The sequence below is a fragment of the Acipenser ruthenus genome, chromosome 14 (genome assembly GCF_902713425.1).
Source record: "Acipenser ruthenus chromosome 14, fAciRut3.2 maternal haplotype, whole genome shotgun sequence".
Taxonomy (NCBI): Eukaryota; Metazoa; Chordata; class Actinopteri; order Acipenseriformes; family Acipenseridae; genus Acipenser; species Acipenser ruthenus.
The window spans coordinates 28117854-28145596 of record NC_081202.1 but is presented as its reverse complement, the minus strand read 5'-3'; the positions used below and the strand labels follow the sequence as shown (position 1 = coordinate 28145596).

The window sequence follows — 27743 nt, the reverse complement described above, 5'->3', positions numbered from 1 at the left end:
GACATTGTCTATACCTTTTAGGATTTTGAATGTTTGAATCAGATCGCCGCGTAGTCTTTTTTGTTCAAGACTGAATAGATTCAATTATTTTAGCCTGTCTGCATACGACATGCCTTTTAAACCCGGGATAACACTTCCCTTTAACACTTCTGCCTCTTATGCTAAAGTTATTTAAAACTGGATAGGAACAGGTCGGCATGTGGGGCATGTTGTCCGTGTCCTCTTTTGTAAAAACCTGTGAAAAGTAATCATTTAATATATTTGCTATTTTTTTTTCTCCATCTATGATTTTGCCATTTGTGTCTCTTAGACATTTGAGGGTGAGAGGTCATGCCAGAATTATTCTGTAGAAAAAGAAAGCAAGTCGTGCAAAAATGTCAGTGGCATTTTGTTGAGGACCAACGCATGTTTACTATCTTCTGGAGGGGAAAAGAAAAATAAATAAATTTAAAATATAAATCAGCCCTAGTATAGAATATTTATTGAATAATACAAAATGCATTCAAACTGGCCACTGAGGATATACTGTGAAAAACAAATAAAAATAAATTTGAATGACATTCATTCCTGTTTTTCTCCCCTGTGTGCGTTTATTTTTAACACCTCATTTGATTAATGATGGTACCTCATAACAAGCATAAAATGTGTGCGGTGGGGAGGATGGGAGGAGGATGGAGCATATGGATGAAATATGAATGCAATGGCTAAAATATAAAAGATACTGCCAATTTCATAGAGCGATTTTTCTCATGAGGTACAGATTTATAAGATTTATAAGGGCAGCTTATGAGCAAATGTTCCTTATTTAAAATAACAAATAGCAAGACTACAAAACAAAAGGAAGTATTAACATTCACAGTTACATTTATTTACAAGGCCTCTCATTTTTATAAAAAAATAATTTACAGAAGAATTTCACAGAAAACATTGTTTCCATAAATAACATTTAGAAGTGTAAATAATTCTTAAGTAGCTTTATTTTGCAGCACTACTTAACACTGCTACATAATTGTAATCAATTTCTAATTCAGCCTCCTGTGTAATTTGGCTAGCTTCACAAACCCTGATTCGCAGTAATCTTGTACTTAACCTAATGTTACCTTAGGTAGGGTAATCCAAGATTACTGCTAATCGGGGTCTGTGAAAACAGACAATGGTAGGTATATTTTTTAGAGTTATTAAAAAGCCATTTCAGTGCCCATCACTCATACTGTCTTTGGAGAAACATCTCATCATATTGCCATATGATTTTGTCTAAAAATTAAAATCTAACAACTGTTACAGAAAACAGGTTGATGATGTGGTTGAGAGGAATTTTAAATGTAGATTAAAACAGCACAGCAATAGGACATACTTCATAGGTGAAATTACTTCGGTAGCACAACCCTAGCTGATATGAATAAAACTAACACAGAAATGTGTTACAACAGGTAGTACATAGGAGGGGGAAACATAAGAATCTTAGTTGTTATTGTTAAAAACTAACAGGAACTATACAAAACAACCAATACTGGCCAATTAGTGTATATTCTGTGCAAAATCACCTAAAGAAAATACAACAAATGATGTTACATTTAACAAGCTTTCTTCCTGATGTAACAAAATACAGTAGAAACAATACTAAGCTAGCGTAACAGTGGAGGCACCTCAGCCAACATTACAAAACAATGAGACTTGTCATGGATTTATCTGAAGATGCAGTTTTTCAGGATGGTTCCTATATTTTAGTCAATGGATACATTAGCTGGAATGTTAACCTGAACTCCAAACTGGTCTGAAAGCTTCTTAAGCTGCTCCTCCAGGAGAATATTCCTCTTCACTTCTTGGTTATAATTGTACTTCAAGTCTTCAATCTCTTCAAAGAAAGTGGGGTCAAAGTTCTCAAGTTCTTTTTTCATCTTTTTTACTTCTTCCTAAAATGTGCAAGTAAAGACTTTTAGGTATCATTGTCTTAAAGAAGCTTTTGTCAAGTAGATGTAAGGGATCCATTCAGAAAAAGCAAAGAGTTAATTTTCATACAAGTTTAACCTCAGTTATTCCAAAAGGTACTTTATGTCACCAAATGAAAACAAAAAGGCCCATATTCATAAAAGACGGCAGTAATTTCCAGCCATTTAAAAAAATAAATAAATAAAAAAATACTGGGCAGTATTTAATACGCGATTTATGCAAGTACTGACTGGTTATTTTACCAGCCAGTAATGGGTTTAGATGCGATCTGCTGCCACGGATTGTTACCGAGAGATTGTATCTAACCAATTATATGCAAATGAGTCCCCTATTCAAGACGTCAATGGTTTACAAGTCACAATTTATATATTAATAGTGCTCGGTTTATCGTTTTTAGTTTTTTTAATTGTCTCAATCCTACAATTCTAGGTGGTGCAAAACCTTTGGCCGTGGCTGTACAGCACTGTAGTAAAATCAAGTTTACAACCTACAGCGCTTTCTTTTTACTTTGGCCTATAGGCTACCGGTAACACAAAACAAATCATGTACTTAAATTACGTAATTAGTGGACAATTTTTTTTTTTTTTTGTATTACTATTGGCTTAAATACATGTTTCTAAATGCAGAAATGATGCTAGAAAATTATACCGTTAAGATACATCTCATTTTCTACCTGGTCTGAGGCATGTGCTAATTATGATGCCGGTAAGGGTAAATTAATGGCACAATACAGATTTATGAATCAGAAAAATAATATGTTAATGAGAAAATTGGTCTCTAAGGGCACGTTATTTTAATATTTTAACGGTAAATGCTGTTTATGCATCACCCGATGAAACTGTCATGTTAAGCACTATTACTGGCATGATAAAGGAGACGGTAAGTTTTATGAATATGGGCCATAATATCACTCACATTAAACATCTGGTGTATGCCCCATAATTACCTGCAAATGTCTTTTGTCTAGGTCTGCGGCCTTGACCTGGGTTTGCAGTTCCACCAAGTCCCCCATCATTTTGTCATGTTTTATGCATTTCTCTAGAAGCTCATCATACCCTAAATATGAAATACCAGGATTTACTTATGTTACAAAAGACTAAAGAGGCAGTCATTTCATAACTGACTGGGTTTGCTAATTACTTTTGGGAAAAGGCTATTCCTATTTGACGGCAAAGGATGTACAAAATAAAATTTTAATGTAGGGCCAATACCAGGCCCATCACAAAAAGAAGTTCAGTAGAGCTCTCTGAAGCAGCTTCAGTAATTAAATATGTGATTATTTTCATACTGCTATGGGCATTAATAATGTTGTGCTTAAAGGAGAAATAACCAAGAAAAAAATGTGCATATATTGGTAAGTATTATTGTATGTTTTGTGGTTGGCTTTTCTTACTTGCTAAACAGTTATTTCAAATTCCCATCTATGCTCAGAACAGAATGAGATCACTAGTGAAGTGAATAGAGAGGAAATCAAGTTCTATTATCATAACTATGTAGTGTTTTCCTTTAAGGATACATTTTGAAGAAGTGTACAGCACCCTACTTGTTGGCATTATAAATACATCACACTCATTAACAAAGAACATTGAAACGTGCCTTAAGTAACATTGAAGAGATATTGAAAAAAAAAGATGTATACTGTACCAGGTTCAGCAGCACCCTCTGTTGTTGCCCCAATCTGCTGTCTATAAACTTGTAACTGGTGAACAAGCTCTGTCTTTTCCTTCTCCAGACGATCGTTTGTTAGCCTTCAAAACAGATATGGAACATCAATGCTGTGTTGGTTTTAGAGACGTACATCTAAGGTTTACATCAAATTACCCCCACCCAAATACAATTAAAAAAAAAATTAAGATCGCTTGAGTTTTCACACTCCTCTGACCAGTTAAAATACAGTGCTTTTGTACCTGATGAGCTGCAGTTCTCGGATAAGGCCTGGCTCAGTCTTTGCTTCCTCAGGGAAATGTTTTAGAAGTTCAACCTGAAAATCAAAAATGGTTTAGCAATAGATACACTCATATGTAAATAACTAATTACAGAAGTTAATAAAGATTTCTGAATCAATACAAACCACTGTTAGGGTGTCAATGTACTGCATCCCCAGCTTGAAAGTGACCAAAAGCCTTTTCTGTCAGTGGCAATTGTGGGCATGCTTGGCATTTTACAATGCAATATAACTAAATCAACCAACAAAAAAGTGTTTTTCCATAATTAGATATTATCAAAGCATTGTTTAAGAAAAGACTGGCAACACTTATTAAAAAAGATAATTTCCAACCTTAATACAGTACAAAGCCATTATGGATACTCTACAGGTCGCAGACAAAAGTATTGGCACCCTATACTTAATATAAGATTTAAAAAAAAAAAAAAAAAAAAACACACAACACACACACCCCACACACCCCAACACCATTAAATAAAAGCATTTAATGAACATTGGCCACTAATTAATATGACAAAGACACAAATACACAATTTCTAGAAGTTGAACAGACGTAATTTCAAATATTTGTACATGACACAAGTATTGGCACCTTTACATTAAAAGTCTGTAAAAATATTAATAACTTATTTAAAAATATATATTCATTGATTGAAAACCATTACACTGTAATTAAGCTTCATTATAAAGTTAATAGCCAGAAAAGTGGTAATTATTCTAAAAATGTATTGAAGAAAACCAGTTAGCTTTATTGCTAAATTGTTTAAAACAAGGAAGTTGGATTTACATTTGAGGAAAACACTTGTAGCAGACTGTAGCAAAGGAAATGGCTACAAAGCAGTATCAAGGAAGTATGGAATACCAAAATGTAAGATCACAGCAAAAAAAAGAACTGATAGAACAAATTCAACTGAAACGCTTAAAAGAAGTGATCATCCAAGAAGTATTGGTACAGCAGGTAGGAGAATCGTCCCAGCAGTTAGGAAAAAAAACAAGATTAAAATCCAAGGATTTAAAAGAAAGATTTAGAAGCATCAGGCATAATAGTGCACGAAAGAATCTGTACCAAGGCAATTGAACAAAGAGTTGTATGCATGTAGACATCGCTGCAAACCACTTTTAAAGAAAATTCATTAAACAAACTTAAATAATCCCCTCCTGCTTTGGAGCAGGAACAACATTTACCTTCTAATCTAATACGTTATCTGGGAAAGGATTACACACGAGTACGCTGAAAGGACAGACAATATTTTTGGCGATTCAAATTCAGACACGAGAATGACATTTTCTGACCCGCACCCAAACCACAAAAAAGTTCAGATTCCGACCCGCTTTGTGGGTCACCCACCCGATGCAGGACTCTAGTTATTTGTTTACTTTTATCCAAGGCAACTTACAGAGACTAGGGTGTGTGACCTATGCATCAGCTGCAGAGTCACTTACAACAACGTCTCACCGAAAGACAGAGCACAAGGAGGTTAAATGACTTGCTCAAGGTCATACAGTGAGTGAGCCGGGATTTGAACAGGGGACCGCCTGGTTACAAGCCCTTCCAGTTCAGGGACTTGGAGACATTCATGTAATTGAAGACCAAATGAATGCAGCCATGCATCAAAAAAGTGAAAGTACAATGATACTACCCACTTGTAGGCTGCTTTTGGTCATTGTTGTGTTGGAAAATAAACTAAGTAGGGGTGTTAATCATTTAGAATTTAAACGTCAATAAAGAGTGAAACGTTTTTAATTGTGATTAATCGTTTAAACGTTGTCAAAAATGTGCTAGTGAAATATTAAGAACAAGAGGGTGTCTGCAAATAACAGCTACTCAAGAGTTTTTTTTTTCGTTGACTACTTCCTACCTTAGTCACGTGGCATCATCGTCACTGGATATTCAGCTCCCAATGTCCAGCATGCTTTTTTCTCACGTGACTGGCAATGTCATCTTTGGGAGCTCGAAATAAGCGAAGCGTTGTATGGGCATATTTCGATAAAATGGGAGACCAAAAAGTAAAATGTAGACTGTGCTCTGCAGAGCTTAGTTATAGCAGCTGTACGGGAACAATGTTAAACCATATGAAAATAAATCACCCTGCACATACGATGTCTGCTACTGGTTCTGGATCTAGCACGGGGAAGGTGGGGCCCAGACAAACAACAATGCAAGCGTATTGCTAGTAGTGCAGGAAATGCGATAAAACTCGGGCTGAAAACATAACACGTTGATTATTGAGATGATCTCAACTGACATGCAACCAATTTCAGTTGTGGAGGATACCGGATTCAACAAGTTAATGCCTTTTGTTGAGCCAGATTACAGAATGCCATGTTGATTTTTAAAAAAAAAAATTTAGTTTCCACTCCATACTGAGGGAGATGCCGGTTTAGTTTACAACTGCTATTCTGGAACTGAGACTCGAGCGACTTTTTTTTTTTTTTTTTTAAAAGAGAGCAGATTGCTTACGTTTTATGTTTATTTTTTGTTTTTCTTTTTTTTTCCCTACTGCTGCCAATCAGACAAGTACAAACTATTGCTATTAGTAAATTATTTATTTATTTATTTATTTATTTATTTATTTATGTTTTTATTTTTAACAGAATATTGATCCTGCAAATGTTATGAGTCTCTTTTAATTAACGTGATACTGTACTTGGAATAGTGAGTTTGGTGTGAACATAACTAGCTATTGTCTCATATACAGTAAGCAGGATTAGCGATTTGAATTTTAGCAGTTTGAAGACTGCATAACCTTACTGTAAATAATGCAATTCATGCTCGCCTTCTAATCAAAACAGACCATTATCGTACCACCAATGCTATTATTTTTTCATACTGCTTCACTGTTTTTATTCAATTATTTATATATAAGGCTTTTGATTTTCTGTGTTTTACCATGACTTTTATACTCTCCTTTAAGAATTCAGCTGATACCTGTTAAGCCATTTGTGTATCTCAAGCACAACTAAGAAACGTGTTAATAGTAACATTGATTTCATGAGACTGCAACATGTTAATAAGCGACAAATCTTTTTTAAAGCTATAATAAAAAATAAACTATTTTATGCTGGACACACTATTACAATTGTTATACATAACTGTATTTACATTAATACAGATGAGTCACATCTGCTTTTAAATTAAAAAATATAAGTTGCGATTTAAAAGCCCATTTAATTAATTGTTTCACAGAAATAAAACTGAAAATCAGAAGCCCTATTTATATATAGTATTTATATATGCAGTAATTTATAAAAAGCTATTTGTTTAAAAATAAATAGCACTTTCTCAATTCTTTTTATTTTACTGTTTAAACTATATATTTTTTAAAAGTTTAAATGCTTAATAAATTAAGCAGAATCTAGAACCCCTAAAACTAAGTACATTGGAGTTTTTGAAGAAAATGAAGATAACGTTTTTGGAATGGCCTTCGCAATCACCTGATCTCAATCCAATAGAAATACTTTGGACTGATCTGAAAAAAAAAGACGTAGCCAGGCACTGTGTATCCAACCTGTCTGAGCTGAAGGAACTATGCAAGACAGAATATGCCCAGATTTCTCCAAGAAGATGTATCATATTGGTTAATTACCATAAATGTCTGAAAATTGTAATACAAGCATAAGAGGACACACTAAATACTAAAGCAGGGTTGTCAACACTTGTCATGAACGAACACTTTAAAATTAAACACGTTTTTGTTTATTGATAACGACTACTCATTAATTACTATAAATTCTGTATTTTGCTTTTGTTATATTCAAAATTGGTTAAAGTTTACTAAATGCTTGTCCTTAATCCGTTACCTTGAACTATAGTATAAAAACATAGGGTGCCAATACTATAGTCTGCGACTGTTTCTCATCTCACTCTCTTACAGAGCAGTGTTGAGCCCAACTGGTAGGATTGTAAGTGAGGATGCTTTGCCGCTACATTACACTGCTATTGACGGTGCTGTGTCTACTGTGGAGATAAACAAAAGATCCAGCAATTTTACATGACCACTTATTTCTTGGAGAGGTATCTTTTGTGATTCAAACATGTTTGAAGGAGAAGATGGTTTAGAGTCCAACTTTAAATTTTCCACCAAGAAAAACAGTCAAACTCACTTGCTCTTTCAAGTCACTGATACAGTGCTCTGTTTGCTGTTCCCGCTCAGTTGCTTCTCGTAGCAGCTGTTTCAGGTCTGAAAGACTCTTGTTCTTTTTGTCAATGTCAGTCTCTAGTTCCTTCATTTTACTTTCATACATTCTTTCCAAAAAAAGAAATAAAAGCTGAATTATTTGGAAAATCATTTAAATAGCTTTCATTAGGAAACTAGATAAAGAATGGAACGTTATACCAGTAGCAACTAATCAATTTTGTAGCGGTGTAAAGATTTAATATGTTTGTCTTCCACATCTGACCTGGATCCGTAAACAGATAATTTTCCAAACCTAACCTTGATTAATTATTCTGATATATTGAATGGGAATGATTGCAAAATAGCTTCCCCTATAGTCATGTCAACAAATAACGTATAATTGGGCTATAGCCTACCTTGTGACCACGATAGATTTCCAACTTTTGCTTTCCGCACCTTCTAACTGTGGCCCCCTACTTTCAGCAAAACTTAACCTCTTGCTGGTTTCTTCCAACTGCACCATTAGCTTTTCATTCATGATCTCCAGATTATTCTTTGCTATCTTCAGCTTTTCTGCCGATTCTGCCTCCTGTTACAAAGATCATTAAGACAGTTCACATCAAAATATCATACCCAATATACTGTTGTTTTGAAGTCATTACTCTAGTTTCCAAATGGTATTCATTGTATTGTGTTTTCCCCTCCATATCTGCTAACACCTTATACGGAACGAGAAAACCTTTGGTCTTAGCATTTCCCAAAAATAAATTGTTACAGTCAAAGTAAACTGCTAGATGTTTTGTCCTAAATCTTGTATGTTTACCTTTTTTCTAAGAAAAACTTTTTTTAAATCTATAAAATATACTGTTTTAACTTCAAAAGATCAGACTCAATACAGTATGTATTATACAACAGTATGCAGAATTCCCAATGAATGTTTATTTATACGTTTTTGTGCAAGTCAGTATAAAATGTAGAAATATTCCATAAAGCGGTTCTACCTTTTTAAGCTCCTTGCGTAGCCTCTCATTCTCTGCCACAATCTTCTCCATTCCCTTCGTTTTAGACTCATACCTCATGCTTAGCTGACCTCCCATTTGCAGTTTCAGTTTTTCAAACTCTGACTAAAAATATTTTAAAAAAGGGATGAATTTGTCAGCCTCTCAAAAAATCTGTAAAATCTAAAAGCTGTACAGTGTATATATGAGGAGTATAGTTGTTCAAATGTACATATTATTTTTAAATGTGTAAAACATAGATCAAAATGAACACTTTCTACCATCTATGTTTTAGAAATATTTAATTTGTTACCTCAATAATACCCTATTAACAACAAAAACATAAGAGAAGTTATGAACAAGAACCCTTGAGCTTGGTAATCCATTCCACACACCCAATCTGTGCAATCTTTGTACAAAGAAGTATCCCCTACTCCATCTCCCTTGTCTGTCACAAACTGTCCCCTGTTCCTGATCTCTGTGCTGTGCTTGAAATACTGACTAGGGTTAACTTTTTGCCTCCTTTTGGGATTTGAAACCCTTCTTTGTTCAGGATTAAAGGCTATTCAGCTCTTAATAACTCATACCTTTCAGCCCTGGGATTGAATCCTACATTAAAGGCAGTGCTCATATTTCAAACGACCTCACTTTAGAAATTAATTTTATACGTGGTTGAATCATTTTAGCTTTATTATATATATTAAGCAAGGTAAAATGATCTAAGCATAAACTACTGAGCGATATAAAAAACACATATAACATAATGAACATTAAACAGGTTAGAAATTAAATATTATAAATATACATGGTATACAGTATTTCTTTAACATACAAAATTCAATGAATTTGTGTCAATTGATCCTTTAGAAAAAACAGTGATGATCAAATATGCTTTTAAATGCTCCTCAAGCAGATTGCTTCTATAAAATAAATCATTTAAATGTTAAAGTAAAATGCAAGTGTGTATCATAGACTTGAGGATAATCCATTTCCAAACTGATGAGTGATGACCTAAATAGCTTAAAACAACTGCATCATGGAACTGATGTGGTAGGACCTGATTGCAATTTGCAGTAAATCAGGCAAGAATGATACTTTGATACTTCAGTTTCTGGTCAACTGGAAATAATGTTCAGACTAAAAAGTGTAATCTTTATGAAAGGGAATAACTGAGTCCATTATTCTGTGTGCTTCACTGCCTCCAATTTGTTCAATTTAAAGCACGCCTATGAAACAACCCGAGAGGATACTAAAGCAGCTAGCGAACTTCAAATTTGCCATGAACATAAATGTTTTGATAAAGAGTTTAATTGATGGAATTAATCAGCTTTACAGCATAAATCTTGTAAAACGGTCTGCTAAATATAAAACAAACCTGGCAGTAAAAAGATACCTGAACCAAGTAGATGCATGCACTCAATCATTTGCACACAACTCCTTTTTAAAAACTACTAGTATCATCAAAAGCATTACCTTGAGCTTTTCATTCTCCCTTTCCAGGCCAGCAAGCTTCTCCTTGGATACCACTCCAGGAGCTTTCTTCAATTCTTCATTCTCCCTCTGCACCCTCTCCACCACCTTCTTCATAAGGCCTATAGTTTTCTCTAGTTCGGGTACTGTCTTGCCACTACGTCCAGACTGTAAATTAAACAGGTATGAATATACAGTAATACCAAGTCTTATAAGCATTGAATGGGCAACATCCTCCTTTTTAAGGTCTGATGTATCACTCATTAAGCATTAACTGTAAAAATAATATTTTCTCTTACCCCTCGTACATTTCCAAGTTTTTTCTCAATTTCTGTTTTCTCCTTTTTAAGAAGGTCACACATCTCTTTTAGGTCTGCAACTTTGTCCTGCGTTTGAGTGGAAACGTGTTATCTGACTCAGAAGAATGTGGTTGTTGCAAATATATCAATTTAAAACAAACAGCTGAAGCATTTACATTTGCAGACATGCAAAAATACAGGTACCTGAAAGCAAGATACATATACAGTATGTTTGGTAAGGCACCATTCATGTTAACTTAACCTTCCTTACCTTAAACCTTGGCAAGTCTTTGCTGGCTTGTTCCAGTTGGAAACGCAGTTCCATGTTTTCTGAAGACAGCTTGAGATTCTCCCTCTGGATTTCATCATCTTTTTGAGAATGTGAATCAGACCCCATACCTGATGTCTAGAAAAACACAGCAACAGAATAATTATACAAAATGTTGACCACAACACAAAGCTGAATTAAGAGCAGGGAGGTGAAATGCACACAATTACTAAAGACAGGAGAGGAAGGAATTGGTGTGGATAAATTGACTCTTTAAAATGATTGTATCATTTGTTACTTTGCAAACCTTTGGGAATGGGACTTTTGATGATACTATGGCTTTTTCTAACAGGGATTCTTTTGCAGCATCAAAGCAGGAAAGCACAAAAAGTACACTCAGATAGCGCTAACCTCATTAACATCATCTGGTTTCAGTTCTAGCCTTTCAATAATGTCATCCTCTGTTGGTTCTTCCTTCTCAGAGTTTTCCTGAGTTTCATCTACAGCATCAACACTTTCTTTTGCATGACTTCCACTATGTTCATTGCTAAGTTTTTCCTCCTCTTCATTAACCAGGGGTGCAGCTGGTTCTTCCTTTTCATCTTGCTGCTGTGCTTTGTTAGTATCTTCTGTATTGTTTCCACTTTGCTCATTTGTAAGTCTATTATCTCCTTCACCATTTTCGCTTGTAGATGTCACTGCATGCTCCGAAGCATTAGATGGATTCCTATTTAGATCTTTCCCAAAAGGGCTCCCAATCTTACCCCCTATGTCTCCAAAGGGATCCACTTCCTGGGGGTTGGATTCTACAGCTTCAGGTTGTTCTTCACAGATAGGTATCTCCTCAGTTTTAGAGGGACTGACCCTGTCAGTCTCACTTTCAGCCTTATTGTCCTCTGCAGCGGCAAATCTGTCCCTATTTTCAGCAACCTCGGTTTCCAGTTTACTATCTAAAGCAACTGTAGTACTCTGATCCTCCTTCTCAACTTTCAATGCACTTTCAACTTCTTCAGAAAAGATTACTCCATCCCAATTTATATTACCTACATTTTTGCTTTTGTCTTCACTCTCATAGCTTTTAATGTTAACTTTGCCAGATTTAAAATCTGCTATTTTTTCAGAAGTATTTGTGATGGCACAGTCAGGAAATATAGAATTGCACTGAGTTGGTAATGTGTGAAAATGAGTAAAAAATGTAGCATGAAAGAAAGAAGACAGAGAGATGAGAAATCATACATTTTTAATTCTCATTGATTGTGAAAGTTGCTAAATTGACAGCATGAGAGACAGAGCCTCATTATCCATCTAAAAAGCAAAACACAGAGCCCTGCCCTAGAGGGATCATACGCCTCGCTGCAGTGTCTGCATAATTGCTGCTTTAATACGACTGTTGAAAACAAACAATTCATACTTAGGTTCACTTTAATATTCATTGTGATGAAACAGGATAAATAAGCATGTATTTCAAATTGAAATTATACCCTTAGCCAGGACACAACCTATTTTATAAAGCATTCCTAATGATTAACAAAATAAAAGTTTTAAAAAAACTGGATTTGAGTTAAAATGGTCTGTACTAAATAAATCACATATGCAATCATGCTCTACACAGACAACATACCAATATATACAGATATAATTTAAACACTACAGCACCATGGGTGTATAGCAAAACATTTCTTTAGGCCAATATGTAGTGATTACAGAGAACTGGATACTTACTGAAGGCCTGGAATGAGTATCTTTTGAAAGTTGTCTTTCTAAAGCAAGGAGTTTTTCCTCAAGGTATCGATTTTTTAAATTCAAATCTTCCATTGCAGAATCTCGTGGTAAAGCTTGCTGTTTCCTTAAAGAAAAAAAAAAAAAAGAAGTCTGTTGAAACCACTTTTCTATCAGTTACATAAGCAGCTTTCTAGATACAAGCATATAAGTGTGACATACATAAGTACTTAAAACATAGGCATACGGACACCTACTTAGATATCCAGATTCTGATACTCTTAACATGTGCTGAAGAATATTGTAACCAAATTTCATCACAGTTGGACAAGCCAATGTTTTCTGGATATATGTCAAATTCAAGTGTGACATGGGTACGTATAATCGCCTCCACTATATCCATGTTTCTGTGGATAGGCACAAGAACTGATGAATAAATCATTCTGCTATATCAAGTAAAACAGTTCTATTTAAATTGCATTTGGGTCAACATCTGAATTAATGCAACGTATCTGCTCACTTTATAGTAACAATGTGATTCTCCAGCTCTGAATTCCTCCTCTTCAGTTCCTCAATCTCCTTTTCAGACTCTAGAGTTCGAACTCCCACCACTTGATCCACAGTCACACCACGGGCCTTGATTTTCTTCTGCAAAGATGCTTTTTCCTGCTCAAGCCTGTAGTGTGTGTGTGTATATATATATATATATATATATATATATATATATATATATATATATATATATATATATAAACACATTTAAAAACAAATGTAAACGTTTATTACTGTGTTATTATACCATTTAACAAGTGACAAAGTAAGGCATTTTTCTAAACCAACCCAGAAGCCCTCTGATGCTCATGCAACCAATGCCACTGTTCTTTTATTACATATATATAGAAGGCTGTGTGGTCCAGTGGTTAAAGGAAAGGGCTTGTAACCAAGAGGTTCCTGGCTCAGCCACTGACTCATTGTGTGACCCTGAGCAAGTCACTTAACCTCCTTGTGCTCCGTCTTTCGGGTGAGACGATGTTGTAAGTGACTCTGCAGCTGATGCATAGTTCACACACCCTAGTCTCTGTAAGTCGCCTTGGATAAAGGCATCCGCTAAATAAACAAATAATAGCAATACATAAGAGCATTAAAACACAATAGTACAGTAATACAGTGACATCTAGTGGTTGACAACTGCATGTAGTCTAGTTAGATGGTTGTGATTTTGCCTCTCTGGTTTTCAGAAGTAAAATGGAGATGATTATTAGACATTAATGTACAGGCACTGACCGTGTATAGAGGTCTTTTATGGTACTCAGTTGCTTTGTTAAGCTCTCAACCTCCTTCTCTTTTTCTTTCAGTTTGTTGCGCATGCCTTCAGTTCTAGCTTGCCATTTTTTACCTTCTTCCCACCTTACTATTTCTTCTTTTGATGTCTACAAAAACATACAAAAATGTATTACACAAATGTAATCTGATGTTAATCTTTCATACCAGTAAGATAAATATAGTTAGAGAAATCTTTTACATGACTTCTTGGTAAATGCAGGCAAAAGGACGCTGCACTATGTTTGCACATTCTTACAGTACGTACCTCCAAAAGAACCCAGTTATCTAAAGAGAACAACACACTCTTTTTTTAATGTATCCCTGTTTAAGAAGAGATTATTAAAAAAAAGGAAATAGATTATACAAGGACAACACTCTGCCTTGACTCCATTGATCTACAGCTTCAAAGAGTTTAATGTTGCTAAGGTACATAACAAAAAGCTGACTGGCTGCCCTTATGTAGGCTCTGTAAATTACACCGTATCTCATATTGTTTATTAGAAACTATAATGTGGCTTTTAAGGTCTGCCTGAATAGCCAGCCACTGGGGGTTCAGTACATTCTGCATAAGAACTGTGGGAAGAACAGTTGACCTTGTACAGTTGTTTTTGTAATAAGATTTAGAAAAATCTGGAAATATCTTTACCTTGTCTTCCTTTATTATTTTTCTTTCCGATGTAGCCTTCCTTTCCAGCTCAGTTTCTAACCTTTTTATCTTCTTCTGAAGTTCATCTACTGTGGACTGCTTGCTTTCATTATCTGACTTGATCTGAAACAAAGATTTATAAAATATGATGGGTTCATAGTGGTAATAAAAATATGACCCTTCTGTTGGGACTAAGGTTAGGCTGAGGTTTAAGACACTTTAATTACCCACTATCTGTTACTGTTATACTCTGACAGGTTTCGGTTCTAGCTATTTTTAATATTAAGATGGCCTTTATAATTCATTCAGTTATAATGATTGTTTGTTGTTGCATGAAATCAAATACATTTCCAGTTGTATTGCATTATGCACATTATTCTTGTTCTATGGCACACTGCTTTTCTGTAACATTGTAATATTTACAAATGCTGTTTGATGCTCCTAATTCTGCCCTTCCAGACAGTCCTTACCTGCATGCTGCTGGCTAGCCTCTTTATTCTTTTTTTGAGCTCTTCATTCTCTTTGTCCAGTTCTTCTTTCTCAGACTGCAACTTCTTGTGAGCCTTATAACTCCTGTTTAGATCCCTGTTTAAACTGTCCATCTCTTCTTTTAGAGAGTTTTCCTTGTTTTTACTTGCTTTTAGATTTTCCTTTGCCGTCAGAAGTTGCTCATTCAAGTCTTCAATACGAAACTAAAAAATATATATATTTTTAAAATGTGTTCAAACAAACTATGAAGGGGTTTTGCAAACACAATATAGTTCGATATGTTGCAATACCTACCTTCAGTTCTTTGGTATGCTTATCAACAATCTGCTGGACATTCAGGTTTTCCTCTTTTTGTGATGCACTTGCCACAATCTGGTATTCCGCATGAGCAGTCATTTCTGATCTCAGCTCTAACAGAGCCTTACTGAGAGCCTTCGAAACAGAGCAGAAGATAAACATGAGTAGATATTACTAATTCTGCACATGTTGTTATAGTATGAATCATTTTCTTTGAGATTTAGCTATACCTTTTGCTGTTTTTCCTTTAAAGCAAGTTGAGCTTTAAGCCTTTCCACCAAGCTCTTCATTGTAGTGGTGGGGGCCCTGGTGTTGGCCTCTTTCTGTGCTTCCAGTTCAGTTCTGAGGTAATGCACCTCCTTTTCCATTTGGGACAAGAGGGTTCGGAGCTCAGCCACATTCTCCTTCAGTTTCTTTACCTCAGCCACATGCCTCTCCTCAAGTCTGCAAGATAAATACATATTTATTTAAATGGCAATCAAAAGGAACATGGTGATACCATGGTATCAGCAAGATCAAAGGACTACAGCAAGGTAGGATAGGTGGGCGTGCCACTGAATTCCTGTGTAAAGGTCACACACAAGAATGCAACAATACGTTTTCTTATGAATACTTACTTTGCTTTTTCATTTGCGTGTTCTTTCATTTTTAACACTGTGATTTGTTTCTGCTTCTCTAGTTCTGCTGTTACTCTCTTTAGTTTATCAGTAATATTAGATAGTGAGTTGTCCTGCTCAGCTACTGTTTGCTCCATCTCGGCTAGCCTGGCCAGGTGTTTTGTAGTAGGAACCGCAATGGAAGGTTTCTTCATCAATTCCTAGATAAGGCAAAGGTAAAGGCATTTTAGGATATGACTGATCTTGATTGCACCGCATAGTCAAAAGAAAATAACCTGTTTCACACAAAGGTAACTGAATCAGCTAACAAGTGCTTATGCATTTCAGTATTTCAAATCATAGAACCCTTAGAACCCTTAAAGTGTGAACCTGTGATATTCAACTAGGGAGATCTGCTATTGCTACAGGTTTCACTATTATATAGCAGTGTTTGATGAGACCTATAATAGGAAAAAGGGGGAAACAATATTCTACCAGTGCAGTTTGCTTAAACTTGTTTAGTGATGTATCAGAGTGCAAGTCCAGCTTCTGGTGTAATAATCGGAGTTCCTCTTCATGCTTCTTTGCAACTTCTTCTTGGTCCTGTAATCAGAAATTATTTAATTTACCTGTTGAGATTTGGCATATAGAACACGGGCTAATTCATAGTACACAATATAAAACAACATTTCACCAATGGAATATAATATCCGGAAGCTTATGTATAACCACACAAAACACCATTCATGATAAATGTTAACATTGAACTTTTAGAAACTGAAATGTAGTTCAAACTTGTTTCCACATAAAAACATTAAACCCTTACCAACATTTAACACTTAATTTCAGCAGCTTTTATACAAGCCCATGTACAAACCCAAACTGAAAGTAGTGTTTACAGAAAACATCTTTGGATTAAGATACATGAAGCAAACATCTTGTGCTGGCAGAATGGGGTCTACAGTTAGACAATACCTGTCTTGCTTTGGCTTGGAGATGCTGGTATTTCTTCAGGACATCTTCCTTCTGGTTTAACCGGGCCTGCAAGTTTGCTATGGTTTGATGGGCCACTTTCAACGCCTGCTGAAACTCAGGGTCCTCTTCCCTTCTCCCCAGCTCTGCTATGAGTTTCTCCCTCTCTGCTGTTGCAGGAAGGCGAAGTCTCAGCTCGTTGATTACACGGTCCCTCGATAACACATTTTGTTCTGCTTTCCAAAGAGCTGCCTCTTTTTCTTTCAATTTCTGTAAAAAAAAAAAAAAAAAGAATATTTCCTGTCCATTACCAAAAAAAACACTACTTGTCTACATATTTAAGGAGAATGCAGGAAGTTGTACAATTATCTTGTATCATTGCAGGACATAGAATTCATCTAAATTACTTTTAATATGACACCTAACAGATATTAAAGGGAAATTCAATTTTATAAAATGCTTCAGGACACAAATTTCAGAGTCCCAGAACACATGTTCACACATTGGAAAACTATAAAAAAAATAAAAATAAAAAATGCATCATATAATACAGTTGTGTACTGAATGTGAATCCAGTATTTCAAAGTTAATGTCATCTGGAAACCAAAAAAAGACACATCACCAAAATATGGAAGTCATATTAGGTCACAGGTCAAAGTGTTTACCCTATTACGTTGACTTATAAATAATGTAAATGTAACACCTGTAAGTCGCTCTGGTTAAGGGTGCCTGCTGAGGAATAAATAAAATAATAATAATAATAATAATAATAATAATAACAATAATAATAAACAACCATAATAAGACAATATTAATGAGAAACTAGCTTGAAGATGCAGCAGCAGAGATTTAGAAAAAGATATATAAAACATGTATTCGTTACTTCATCCAAGGTCTTGCACGTTGTCTGTGTTTCCAGAATGGTGCGGATATGCTCTCTGATCTTTCTTAAAGCCAAGTCAAGCTGCTGTGGTACAGGCAAGCTGGGGTCTGGAATAGATCCTGTAGCTTCCTCAAACTGTAGGTAAACAAAAGCATCGTGTTAGCAAAGGCAAATTTAGATTGAGTTTACTCATTTATTGCAGGAAGAGAGCCTATATTGATTCTGCATTGGAATAATAGAAGGCCAAAGAAGTCCAACCTTCCGTGCAGTGCTGAGCACGTCATTATGCTGACGCTCATACAGGTCCAGCTGTCGTTCCAGGTCCACTTCCCTCTGATCCCAAGATAGCTGCTGTTCCTCATAAAGCTGAGTGAAAAATGAAGTCTTTTGTTATTATCATTAGATGCAGTGTTATCACATACAGGGAAGCATTTACACTTTAAAACAATAAAGCCAGGAACTGTTAGTTTGTATGAAACAAATTTGCCCATAATCTCACATTGTTTTGCTGAACAACTTCTTCTTGCAGACTGCTGATGGTGCGTTCTTGTTCAGCAATGATAGTCTTTAAATATTTAATTTCTTCTTTCTGAACACCTAGCTCTCTGTTCTGCTTCAGATCCTGAAGACGCAACTCTTCCATTTTCTTGTGCCACTCGTTCACCTTTTGGTAAAAAATATAAAGATTTTAAGGGTGATTAGGACTGTAGCAATTGAAAAAGCTTAACTTGCCTAAGTAAGCTCACATGGCTGTTAAAAAGGAATAGTGTGGTTGGTCTCAGGGAACAAGTGAAAAATGAAATGTCTGACTGCTTCAGACTTTCCTGATATAGCGCGGGTTCGAAGGAGTGGAAGGGACACGCGAGAGCTGGCATTTAGCCCACCATCCCACACCATGCTGTACATCATTTGCATTCATTATTCACCCATAACAATCAATCATAGAAATAATGTTTGAGAATAAAAGGACTTCTGTTTACACCCAAGTCTCAAAGGAGGGACCACTCTTCCTAATAGAAATATATACCTCCACATGCAGTTTTAAATATGTACACTGGAAAATGCACTAGTCAAAACATTTGTCTGCTAGACTAAAAGCAGAAACAGCATAGCCTTTAAAATTTAGGCACGGTTTGTTTCCAAGTACAGAGGAATTTCAATCCTGTACTCCTAATGCGAAAAATGACTGTACCCCTAGTGGCTGTTATTCCACCCACTCTTCACAGTTCAATACCTTTTGAGCTCCTCTGACATCCTTCAGTGTGCTTATCAGCTCCTCCAGCCCCTTGAGCCGGATTTCCAGTTCCAGAGCCTTGTCTTCAGCCTTTCTACTCTCCTGCTGAGCCTGCTGCACCTCCTGAAGCACCTTCAACTTGTCATTCTGCAGCTGGATCATGGTCTTGGAGAACTTTTCTTGCTGGGACAGTGGCAGGGCACCACTGAACTGCCTCCTGAGGGACTGCACAGTCTGCCTCAGGTGTTTGGCTCGGTTCCGCCCCTCCTGTCTGGCATAGTACAAGGACTGCTCCTTAGCGTCCATTTTCTGCTCCATGCGCAGGTTGTAGGCCTCCAGCTTCTGCAGTTTGGTCACTGTGGCCTCAAGTTTGCTAACAGCAGTTGCTTCACTCACCTGTAATGCTATAATGTGTTGGTGGAACTTCGCAATGAGAGCTTTCTCATCTGATTGAGCCTATGGTATGAACAAACAATAATTAATTTCCTTCTTCAACCAAAAATATAATACACATCAGTTCCCCAAATGACAGATAGTGTTTATGAAGTAATGTTTAATTATAAAACAGCTGTGGATCTAAATACTAACACGATTTAGATAATTAAAAGGGACTCTAGGTACCAAGGTATGTAAAGCCTCGGACACACATGAGCAGCGTGGCACCGCTTGGGGAAGCGAAGCAGGGACATATCAACGTTGTGAAGTGCCGATAAAAAAAAAAAAAAGACCGCCCACCACCTCCCAGCACTGTACAACAACCCAAAAAATTCTCATTTTTGAACTGCTTGAACCCAGAGTGAACGACCATGTCCATCTCCAGAAATTGTTATCAGGATCTAACGTTCTAAGTTCCCATATCAGAACACCACTCAGAAATATTTGCCTTTCATTTACCGAAGGATATGTATGTAAAATATGATATTTATTTTAGGATAAAATGTGAAAGCCTCTTTCTACAAAGAAACAGCTATTATATATCCAGAACTGCACTTAACAAGACTGGACTGTGGTACTGTATCTGTAGTTATGCATTGTATAAGGGCTGCTATTATTAAAGAAAAAAGGGATCACATTCTTGGCAATTGTATACACAATAATCAGTCGGCTGGCAACTGGTTAATTACTTGACGTGTATATCTGACAAACGATACAGGATGTCAAGTAACTGGATTAATGCAGGGTTTAAGCAGTTAGTATTTGTTTTGGATCATTCAATAGACCCATAACCAACGTCCTTTCAAATTCTTATTTTTATAATCAAATAGCTTGGGATGCTGAGAAACTTCAGCTATCAGTAGCTCCTCCATGTTGATGGATATTCGAGTTCATCAAGACATGACGTATCCCAGACCATGGACCCGATAGGCTAGACCCAGATTTGCCGCTGCGGGAAAATGTTTGAGCAGCAATATGTTTGAGCGATATTTTGCCATTCTAAAATTCTGCCGCTGCGACACTTTTCCGCAACGTAATTTTTTCGTCAATGTGTGTTCACTCTAATTGAAATAAAAGGTGAGCGATATATGCATTATTTTGCCGCTCCCCGCTAGCGGTGCCGCACCGCTGATGTGTGTCCTAGGCTTAAATAAAACATCAAAAAGCACACTAGATTCATACAGTCCGAGAACAATACTTCTGCATTTACCTGATAATCCAAAACTAGCTTTCTAAGGGCTTCTACTTCCTTTTCTCTGGACTGTTGGCGAGCTTCCAAAGCAGAAGTCTGCATCTTGGCTACATCTGAGACATCTCTTAACCTGTTAATAAAATCAGGATCATTTGTTAGATCCTGATATTTGCCAGCAAAACAGTGCAAATTACATTTATTAATAAGTTTTTTCTTATCAAAAAAAAAAAAAAATGTAGATATGATGACCACTGAACCCTTTTGTTATTCATATATATATATATATATATATATATATATATATATATATATATATATATAATAAAAAATAAAAACGTACTTTGATACTTCAATCTTCAGGTCAGCCTCAGTTTTCTCCAACTCCATAATTCTTCTCCTGTCGGCATCACTGACTGCTTTACTAACGCTGTTAGCCAATTCATCCCTTAGCTCCTGTTCTATCCTTTGAGCTTCTAGATTCTGTTTCGTTAGCTGGTAAAAAAGACATTTTGGGCATTTGAGCATTTTATTTATTTATTTTTAGAAATGGGACAAATCAAGCTTTTAAATGAATGATGAAGACACTTGTCATTTGTCAAATTTTTGGCATATGACAAGACATTTTATTACAGGTCCGTAATGACTGAAGCCTGGCATGAACATTCCTATACCAAGTCAGGGTTTTATAAAGTCAACCCCTATACAGGAAAGCCATGTCAGAAAAGACTAAGCAACCACTTACTTCTGCAAATTTGGTTTCCAGCTCAAAGTTACGCTCCTCTACTTGTTTGAACGAGCTTCTCAGGTGTTCGTACATTTTATGTGCATGCTCTGCTCTCTGTCGTTCATTCAATTCTTTCATTTCCAGCGTCGTAATTTTCTTGGAGATGGACACAATTTCACCATTAGTGATTGCCTTGGTTGCTTTATCCATTGCACTTTCACCTCCTGTAACAGGTAAGATTATATGCATACATCTTTCCACTTGTATAGTATTTATTATGCACAAAACTAAGTTTACACTGGCACGTTTACACAAGTGCATCAGACCATTTTATCTAAAGATTACCTAATTTGGTGATCTGTTCCCAGGCTTGCTCTAATGTGTGCAGCTTTTCCTTGGTTATCTCAAGTTCTTTGTTCAAGGCATCAATTTGTCCCCGGAGAACTGCACTTTCACCCTTTACCACAAAATAAATAAATAAATAAATAAATAAATAAATAAATAAATTCCGCAAATAAGAATTACAACTCCAATAAGTATGTCAGTAATATACATGGCCATGGCTGTAACTTCAAAATTTCAGCTATCAGTACTATGGAAACATGACCATAACATTTCAACAGTGCGTATATAGTATAGAACAAAAATTAGTAATGAGATGTTTAATTTGATAGGCGATTCTCCAGATATATGCAAAAATGTAAGTGTGACCAGAATCTGATACTCATATGTATGCTAAGTAATGTTTTCCAGATTCATAAAACATGTGAAGTAATGTGAATGTACAAACTATACTCCACTATATCTCCTTTGCAGAGAATTTCATCCCCAGCAGGGGATAACAACTTTGCAAGGACTGTATATACTTCTTTATAAAATCAGAGTTTGAATCATTAGCTTATACTGTCATGTCTAATTTAATTTAGCAAGAACAGACAGTTGCCTTCACAAAAGTAAAATGTTTCTGAGAGCATGCTTGGTATTGTCTCAGCTTTTCTTATGCAATTGATATCTTCACCTTACAATATACAAAATACAATACCTCTAAATGTTCCAGGTTGGTCGTTTTCTGAACAAGCAAGTTGTCCTTTTGCAGCATGTCTCTGTATTTGGTTGTCAGGTCATTATATTGTTTATTTGCTTTCTCCAGATCAGCAGAGGGAACACTGTCATTCAAGGCTTTTTGCAATGCAGCTATTTTAAAAGCTGCCATGTCCTTGAAAACAACACAACATAATATTAGTTATCCTCTTAAGATTTTTTTTTTGGTTCTAAGAAAATACTAGACTGAAGTAATAACCACATGATGGAACACAAACGGTGTTTCAACTTTGTCATCTTAATAAAGATAAATTATAACCTGCCTTATATCTCTGTAGGTATCCAACTCTTTCTGCCACTGCTGCTTCCATTGCAATCATTTCATTCTTTAATTTGTTGTTCTCCTTTCTGAGATGCTGCTCCATTTCCAGCAGGGTTGTATAATGCCTTGTCAGGGACTTCTCATTTACCCGTAGGACAGTCATTTTTCGAGCAGCTTCAGCCAGTTGTTTCTTTATTTCATCAGGGTCTTTCTGTAGCACGTCTAACCAACGCTGAAACGCCAACGCAATTTCTATTAAATGACTACCAATTTAAAAGCATAGGATTTATTGTCCCACCGTCTGCGAAATCAGCAAGCTTTGCCCCAAATATTTATTTAAGACATACATCTTATCTTGTCAGAGTCAATTTAACTCTTCTAAGCTAGACACTTGCTACTTTATGTATGAATGCATGTTTCCCCCTAGACTTCATTTAAAAAAAATCATAGGGATACACTTACTGTTTTCTAATAGCCCCATAAACAGACTCACAATATAGTCAAAAGAAAACTAAGTGGAGCGCTCTGCTTACCAGACAGTGTCTACGGGTGCTCTGGAAGTGTAAAAACTTGGTTTAGGTGACTCACATTATACTCTTGTATTTTAGCAGCATCCTGCTCCTTCTGCTCTCCAAGTTTATCTTGGAGTTCCTGAATCTTTTCAGTATCCTTTTGCCACAATTCCCTTTCACTGAAAAACAGAAAATTGTGCAACTTTAATATGTATGGTGTCAGTTGAAATGGAAATTTGTTCTCTACATATGGACTTAAAATCAATTTCAAAACAACAACTGACACCTTTGGTACTCCTTATATAGCAGTCCTTGTTGATGACGAATCACAGCAAATTTCCGCTTGTATTCCTCTAAAGCTTCTTCCAGCTTCATCATAGATTCCTCTTTATTATGTAATTCCTTAAGCAGAAAGGCAACATCATTAGATCAAGTTTGGGTTCTCCTTTTGAAGAAATGATTTACTGATATTTTTATATGGCTCACTGACGTTTGGTACATTTGTGAGCCTTGTACATTTAAACATTGAATCAAGACATGTAAAAAACAAACAATTGTAGTGTGATGTGTGACAGAGAGCGAATGAGTCTTGGTGTTAGATCTCCCTCTCGACCTGTGAGGGAACGGTGCACGAGGAACAGAGTACCCTTAATGAAATGGCACAACAATTTATTCCGTAGGGTAGATGGAAGTCGGTCATTTCGGAAGGGGGCGGAGCCACGGCACCCGAGCTCAGTTACCCGGACGGTAAGTGGCGTGGCATCCGAGGATTGGAGGAGCGGATGCGCTCGTTAACCTCGGGGTCATGGGCGAGGGTATAAATAGGGGGCATGGCTTGAGTGATCTGTTCCTTTGTATATGGTTAAACGAACTAACCGAGAAGGAACCCGTAGAGTGAAGAAACTGTGAGTGTTTTCGTGTCTGTGTCTAAAACCTTGTGTGTCTTGTGTGTTATTTAGCCACTGAGGAATACTGAGCACGATCCGGAGCTGCAGCCGCAGGCCAGCGACAAACCCGGACTTCACCGTTTCACTCTTTGCACTACCAGAACTGTCTTTCGTTTTCACCACTAGCACTTGAATCACGCACTGTCTTTGTGTTTGTGTTTTATGTGGGTGACTGAACGGGACTTTTGGGGTTACGGGTCAAACCCGTGGATTACAAATAGAAGTGATACACGCCGCTGTATCACTTCCAACACTATTATTATTTGCAGGTTTGCCTTAAGGCTCTGGACATTTATTAAATTAAATAAACACCCTTGCACCTGTACCAACGTTGTCTGTGTGATTATTCTGCACTGCACTCACCTGCACGTCTTTACCACTTTGCCACAAATGTTAACAAATAATAACAAAAATATGAATACAACACCTTTCCATGATTTGTTTAGAACTTATGTAGTGCCTTGGACAAATAACATTTCATTCAGTTAGCTGTTATGTCTTACCTGTAGAAGTTCAACTGTATATTCGTTAAGAGAATTGATTACTTCAGCACTAGAAGGGGCCATCTTATCTGGGAGATTAAGGATCTTAAACACAATACTGCTCCCACCTGATTGACGAAGCATTTGTATTTCATTTTCCATGCGATCAGCCTTTAAGAAAAACATATAAATCATTACAACATTATTCATTTGAAGACATCTTTACCAGATAGCCATAGCTATAGTCTTGGACTCATTGCTGTGGTAAATTTGGTCAAGATAACAGGATTTACTTGTCTGCTGGGTAATTTTCAAGAACATGCTGCACAAAAATGCTCTTCATCCACAGATGTCAACCACTATGCTATGTATGATCATAAACAGAGCCAGAAGATTTTAAAAAAAGAGATCCACACATGACCAGCCTTAAGAAATTCAACAGACTTTTTATATTATGTTTCTAAATTATAGTCAGTCAGTCACAAACTGTAATTTCTTTGGCCCGAGGACAAACAATATCCATAACTTTGGGCATCTGTAGGACCATAAGAGTATTTAAAGGGTTAAACTCTGCTGTAATGATCTAGCACCAGAAATACATTTGACGAGTTTGTAACTGTGTAGCCTGAAAAGAAGTAAGCCCCTAGTCACCATAGTAACATCTGATAAGTACTGGGGGAAGACAGGCCCTCCTGAATTCCTGAGCCTGGAATAGGCCTCTGAATAAGTAAGAGATAGCAAGTATGGATGCACCTGGTTCTCAAGGTCAGATGTTGGCAAGCGAATCATTCTAATTAAGAGAGAAGCGGATCTTTGTTATACAGGTCAGTCGAACAAAAGGACGCTGCTATCAACATCTAGCAAGCAAAGTCAGAGAAAGTAAAGAGCAGCAGACAACAGCCTAACCGATTAGCTCTTCACAATATTCAAAAGGAACACCCCAGAATTTGGTTAAAATTGTGAGAAGCTGAAGTGATACAAAAAGGACATGAAGAGAACTTGACCAACTAGATCGTCATTGAAGAATTTGGCCTGCCGGCACCGATCAAATTTACAGCAAGATTTCCTATATACCGAACGAGACTGGGTTTGTCTGACCAGGAATACAGACAAACTCTACTGCAAGTTGGCCCTCTAATGCAAGTGGAACCACAGAAGAAGAATCTATATGTGGGAATGTAATACATATATAACCAGAGAGTTATAAAGTAACAGGGTGGGGCCATAAGTCGCTGTACTGTAGAAACCAGGTGCAAGTGTAAAGCAGATTTAAATAAATTTCATAGTCACACAGAGTAGAAATAATTGAAGTGATCTATGTAATTGAAATTGGTGCTAGTATAAATATAGAATGAATAAGAACAAAACATGAGTGTTTTAATGCAGTGAATTCTAATTAAGGGATATATATGATTAAACAAGACTGTCAACGACTGATTGCAATTTTGTAATATCCTGTTAATTAGAATTTACAGGATATATTATATATATAAATCAGTTATCCTTTTTGTTTGTTTGTTTCTTTATTTATTTATTTATTGTATTTGTATAGCGCCTTTCATACCATAGTATCTCAAATTGCTTTACAGAAAGTATGCATCATCATTATATATAAAAAGAAAAAAAAAAGATTAAAGCTAAATGCACTTTCTCTTCTCCTTTTCAACTTTACCTTTGGGGAGGCACAAAAGTCCAGTGTTAGCCAACCTTAATGTGCGCAGATGTTTATATGGGGACAGAATCTCTCTTATGTAATCTGATGCTAAGCCATTTAGTGCTTTATATGTTAACAGTAAGACTTTAAAATCAATTCTAAAATGTACTGGAACTATTCCTGTTGACAAATGTCTATTTATTATAGTAAGAACATCATTACACAAAAAACAAAATATATATTTAAGGAATCTAGTAGGAACTGGATCTAATGAACAGGTAGAGGATTTCATCTGTATTACTAATGTATTCAAATCATCTGAAGTAAATCACAGAGAATGTTTTATTCATGCTATTTGATTATTGATTTAAGAACCTTGCTATTATTATCGAAAAAAAAACATAAATGTTGATGAAATGCTTGCTTTTACTTATAATTGACATGTCACACTTAAGTTGAAATATTAGCTGAATAGTATCCATTGCGAAACTTAATGTACTGATTATTTTGACACTAATTAACTTTTTTACTTTTGTATCGTATTACTGAACTCAATTTGATAAAATGCACAGACCATATAACTGAGTTGTGTTGTTATTGTTCGTCTTGAGCTTGGTTGGAAGTAATTAATAATTAAAAGCGCTAATTCATTAAAACCATCACACATATCAGCTAGTTACTCTTGACTGGGTATTGTAAATGTATTTACTTGTTAATTCTTCCCACACATCCATCACCATAATCTGCATTTAACACAGTATTATTTGTACCTTTTCATTGGCTTTCTCCAGCTGGTTGGCAGCACTTGCAGCCTCTTTGCGAGCTTCTTTCATTCCCTTCCTCAGTTCATCATTTCGTCCAGTGAGCTGATCAACTTGAGCCTTTAAATGCACATTGGCATCAAATACTCCCTCCGAGCTCTTTGTCTCAATTGCCTGAACAGAAAACACAAGGTTTCCATATTATGTCAAGTAAAACTGCATGGAATCTTTTGAGAATCTGTTAATGTTTAATATCATATTATGTGTGCATAATTCACTATTAATGTTTTGCTTAAATCATTATAAGCTCATTATGCTTATAAACTATTACAGTAAAAATTGCTTCTGAAAAGATTACCCAAGTCACAGTTCAAATGTGTTTCTTAGGGACCCTTTTTACAAGATTTGGAAAATCTGCTGGACATCTCATTAATAGTGGTGTGTTGTTGTTAATAGTATGTTGTTA

General features: G+C 36.1%; 1 protein-coding gene across 7 annotated transcripts in view; it reads right to left on the bottom strand.

Annotated features, from left to right (window-relative positions):
- Positions 1 to 846: 846 nt before the first annotated feature.
- The window catches only part of cep290 (centrosomal protein 290), a 49867-nt gene continuing 22970 nt past the window's right edge, over positions 847 to 27743 (bottom strand). For 4 of the 7 annotated variants that reach the window (XM_058986285.1, XM_058986286.1, XM_058986288.1 and 1 more), the window contains 35 exons: positions 27287 to 27451; positions 24884 to 25033; positions 23720 to 23835; positions 23510 to 23612; positions 22923 to 23153; positions 22601 to 22774; positions 21904 to 22015; positions 21577 to 21782; positions 21175 to 21326; positions 20853 to 20964; positions 19208 to 19663; positions 18473 to 18637; positions 18232 to 18339; positions 17974 to 18108; positions 17094 to 17360; positions 16614 to 16721; positions 16140 to 16339; positions 15753 to 15966; positions 15520 to 15657; positions 15207 to 15428; positions 14737 to 14859; positions 14052 to 14197; positions 13288 to 13443; positions 12771 to 12894; positions 11460 to 12209; positions 11052 to 11186; positions 10781 to 10867; positions 10485 to 10649; positions 9015 to 9137; positions 8430 to 8602; positions 8000 to 8141; positions 3858 to 3931; positions 3595 to 3698; positions 2897 to 3006; positions 847 to 1913 (listed from right to left, as the gene is read on the bottom strand). In XM_058986285.1, the coding sequence (XP_058842268.1) occupies positions 1725 to 1913; positions 2897 to 3006; positions 3595 to 3698; positions 3858 to 3931; positions 8000 to 8141; positions 8430 to 8602; positions 9015 to 9137; positions 10485 to 10649; positions 10781 to 10867; positions 11052 to 11186; positions 11460 to 12209; positions 12771 to 12894; positions 13288 to 13443; positions 14052 to 14197; positions 14737 to 14859; positions 15207 to 15428; positions 15520 to 15657; positions 15753 to 15966; positions 16140 to 16339; positions 16614 to 16721; positions 17094 to 17360; positions 17974 to 18108; positions 18232 to 18339; positions 18473 to 18637; positions 19208 to 19663; positions 20853 to 20964; positions 21175 to 21326; positions 21577 to 21782; positions 21904 to 22015; positions 22601 to 22774; positions 22923 to 23153; positions 23510 to 23612; positions 23720 to 23835; positions 24884 to 25033; positions 27287 to 27451 (6135 nt within the window). In that variant the 3' untranslated portion in view covers positions 847 to 1724. Of the gene's footprint in view, positions 1914 to 2896; positions 3007 to 3594; positions 3699 to 3857; positions 3932 to 4021; positions 4128 to 7999; positions 8142 to 8429; positions 8603 to 9014; positions 9138 to 10484; positions 10650 to 10780; positions 10868 to 11051; positions 11187 to 11459; positions 12210 to 12770; positions 12895 to 13287; positions 13444 to 14051; positions 14198 to 14736; positions 14860 to 15206; positions 15429 to 15519; positions 15658 to 15752; positions 15967 to 16139; positions 16340 to 16613; positions 16722 to 17093; positions 17361 to 17973; positions 18109 to 18231; positions 18340 to 18472; positions 18638 to 19207; positions 19664 to 20852; positions 20965 to 21174; positions 21327 to 21576; positions 21783 to 21903; positions 22016 to 22600; positions 22775 to 22922; positions 23154 to 23509; positions 23613 to 23719; positions 23836 to 24883; positions 25034 to 27286; positions 27452 to 27743 lie in introns of those variants that run through there. The other 3 variants (XM_058986291.1, XM_058986292.1, XM_058986290.1) reach the window with 2 other exon arrangements.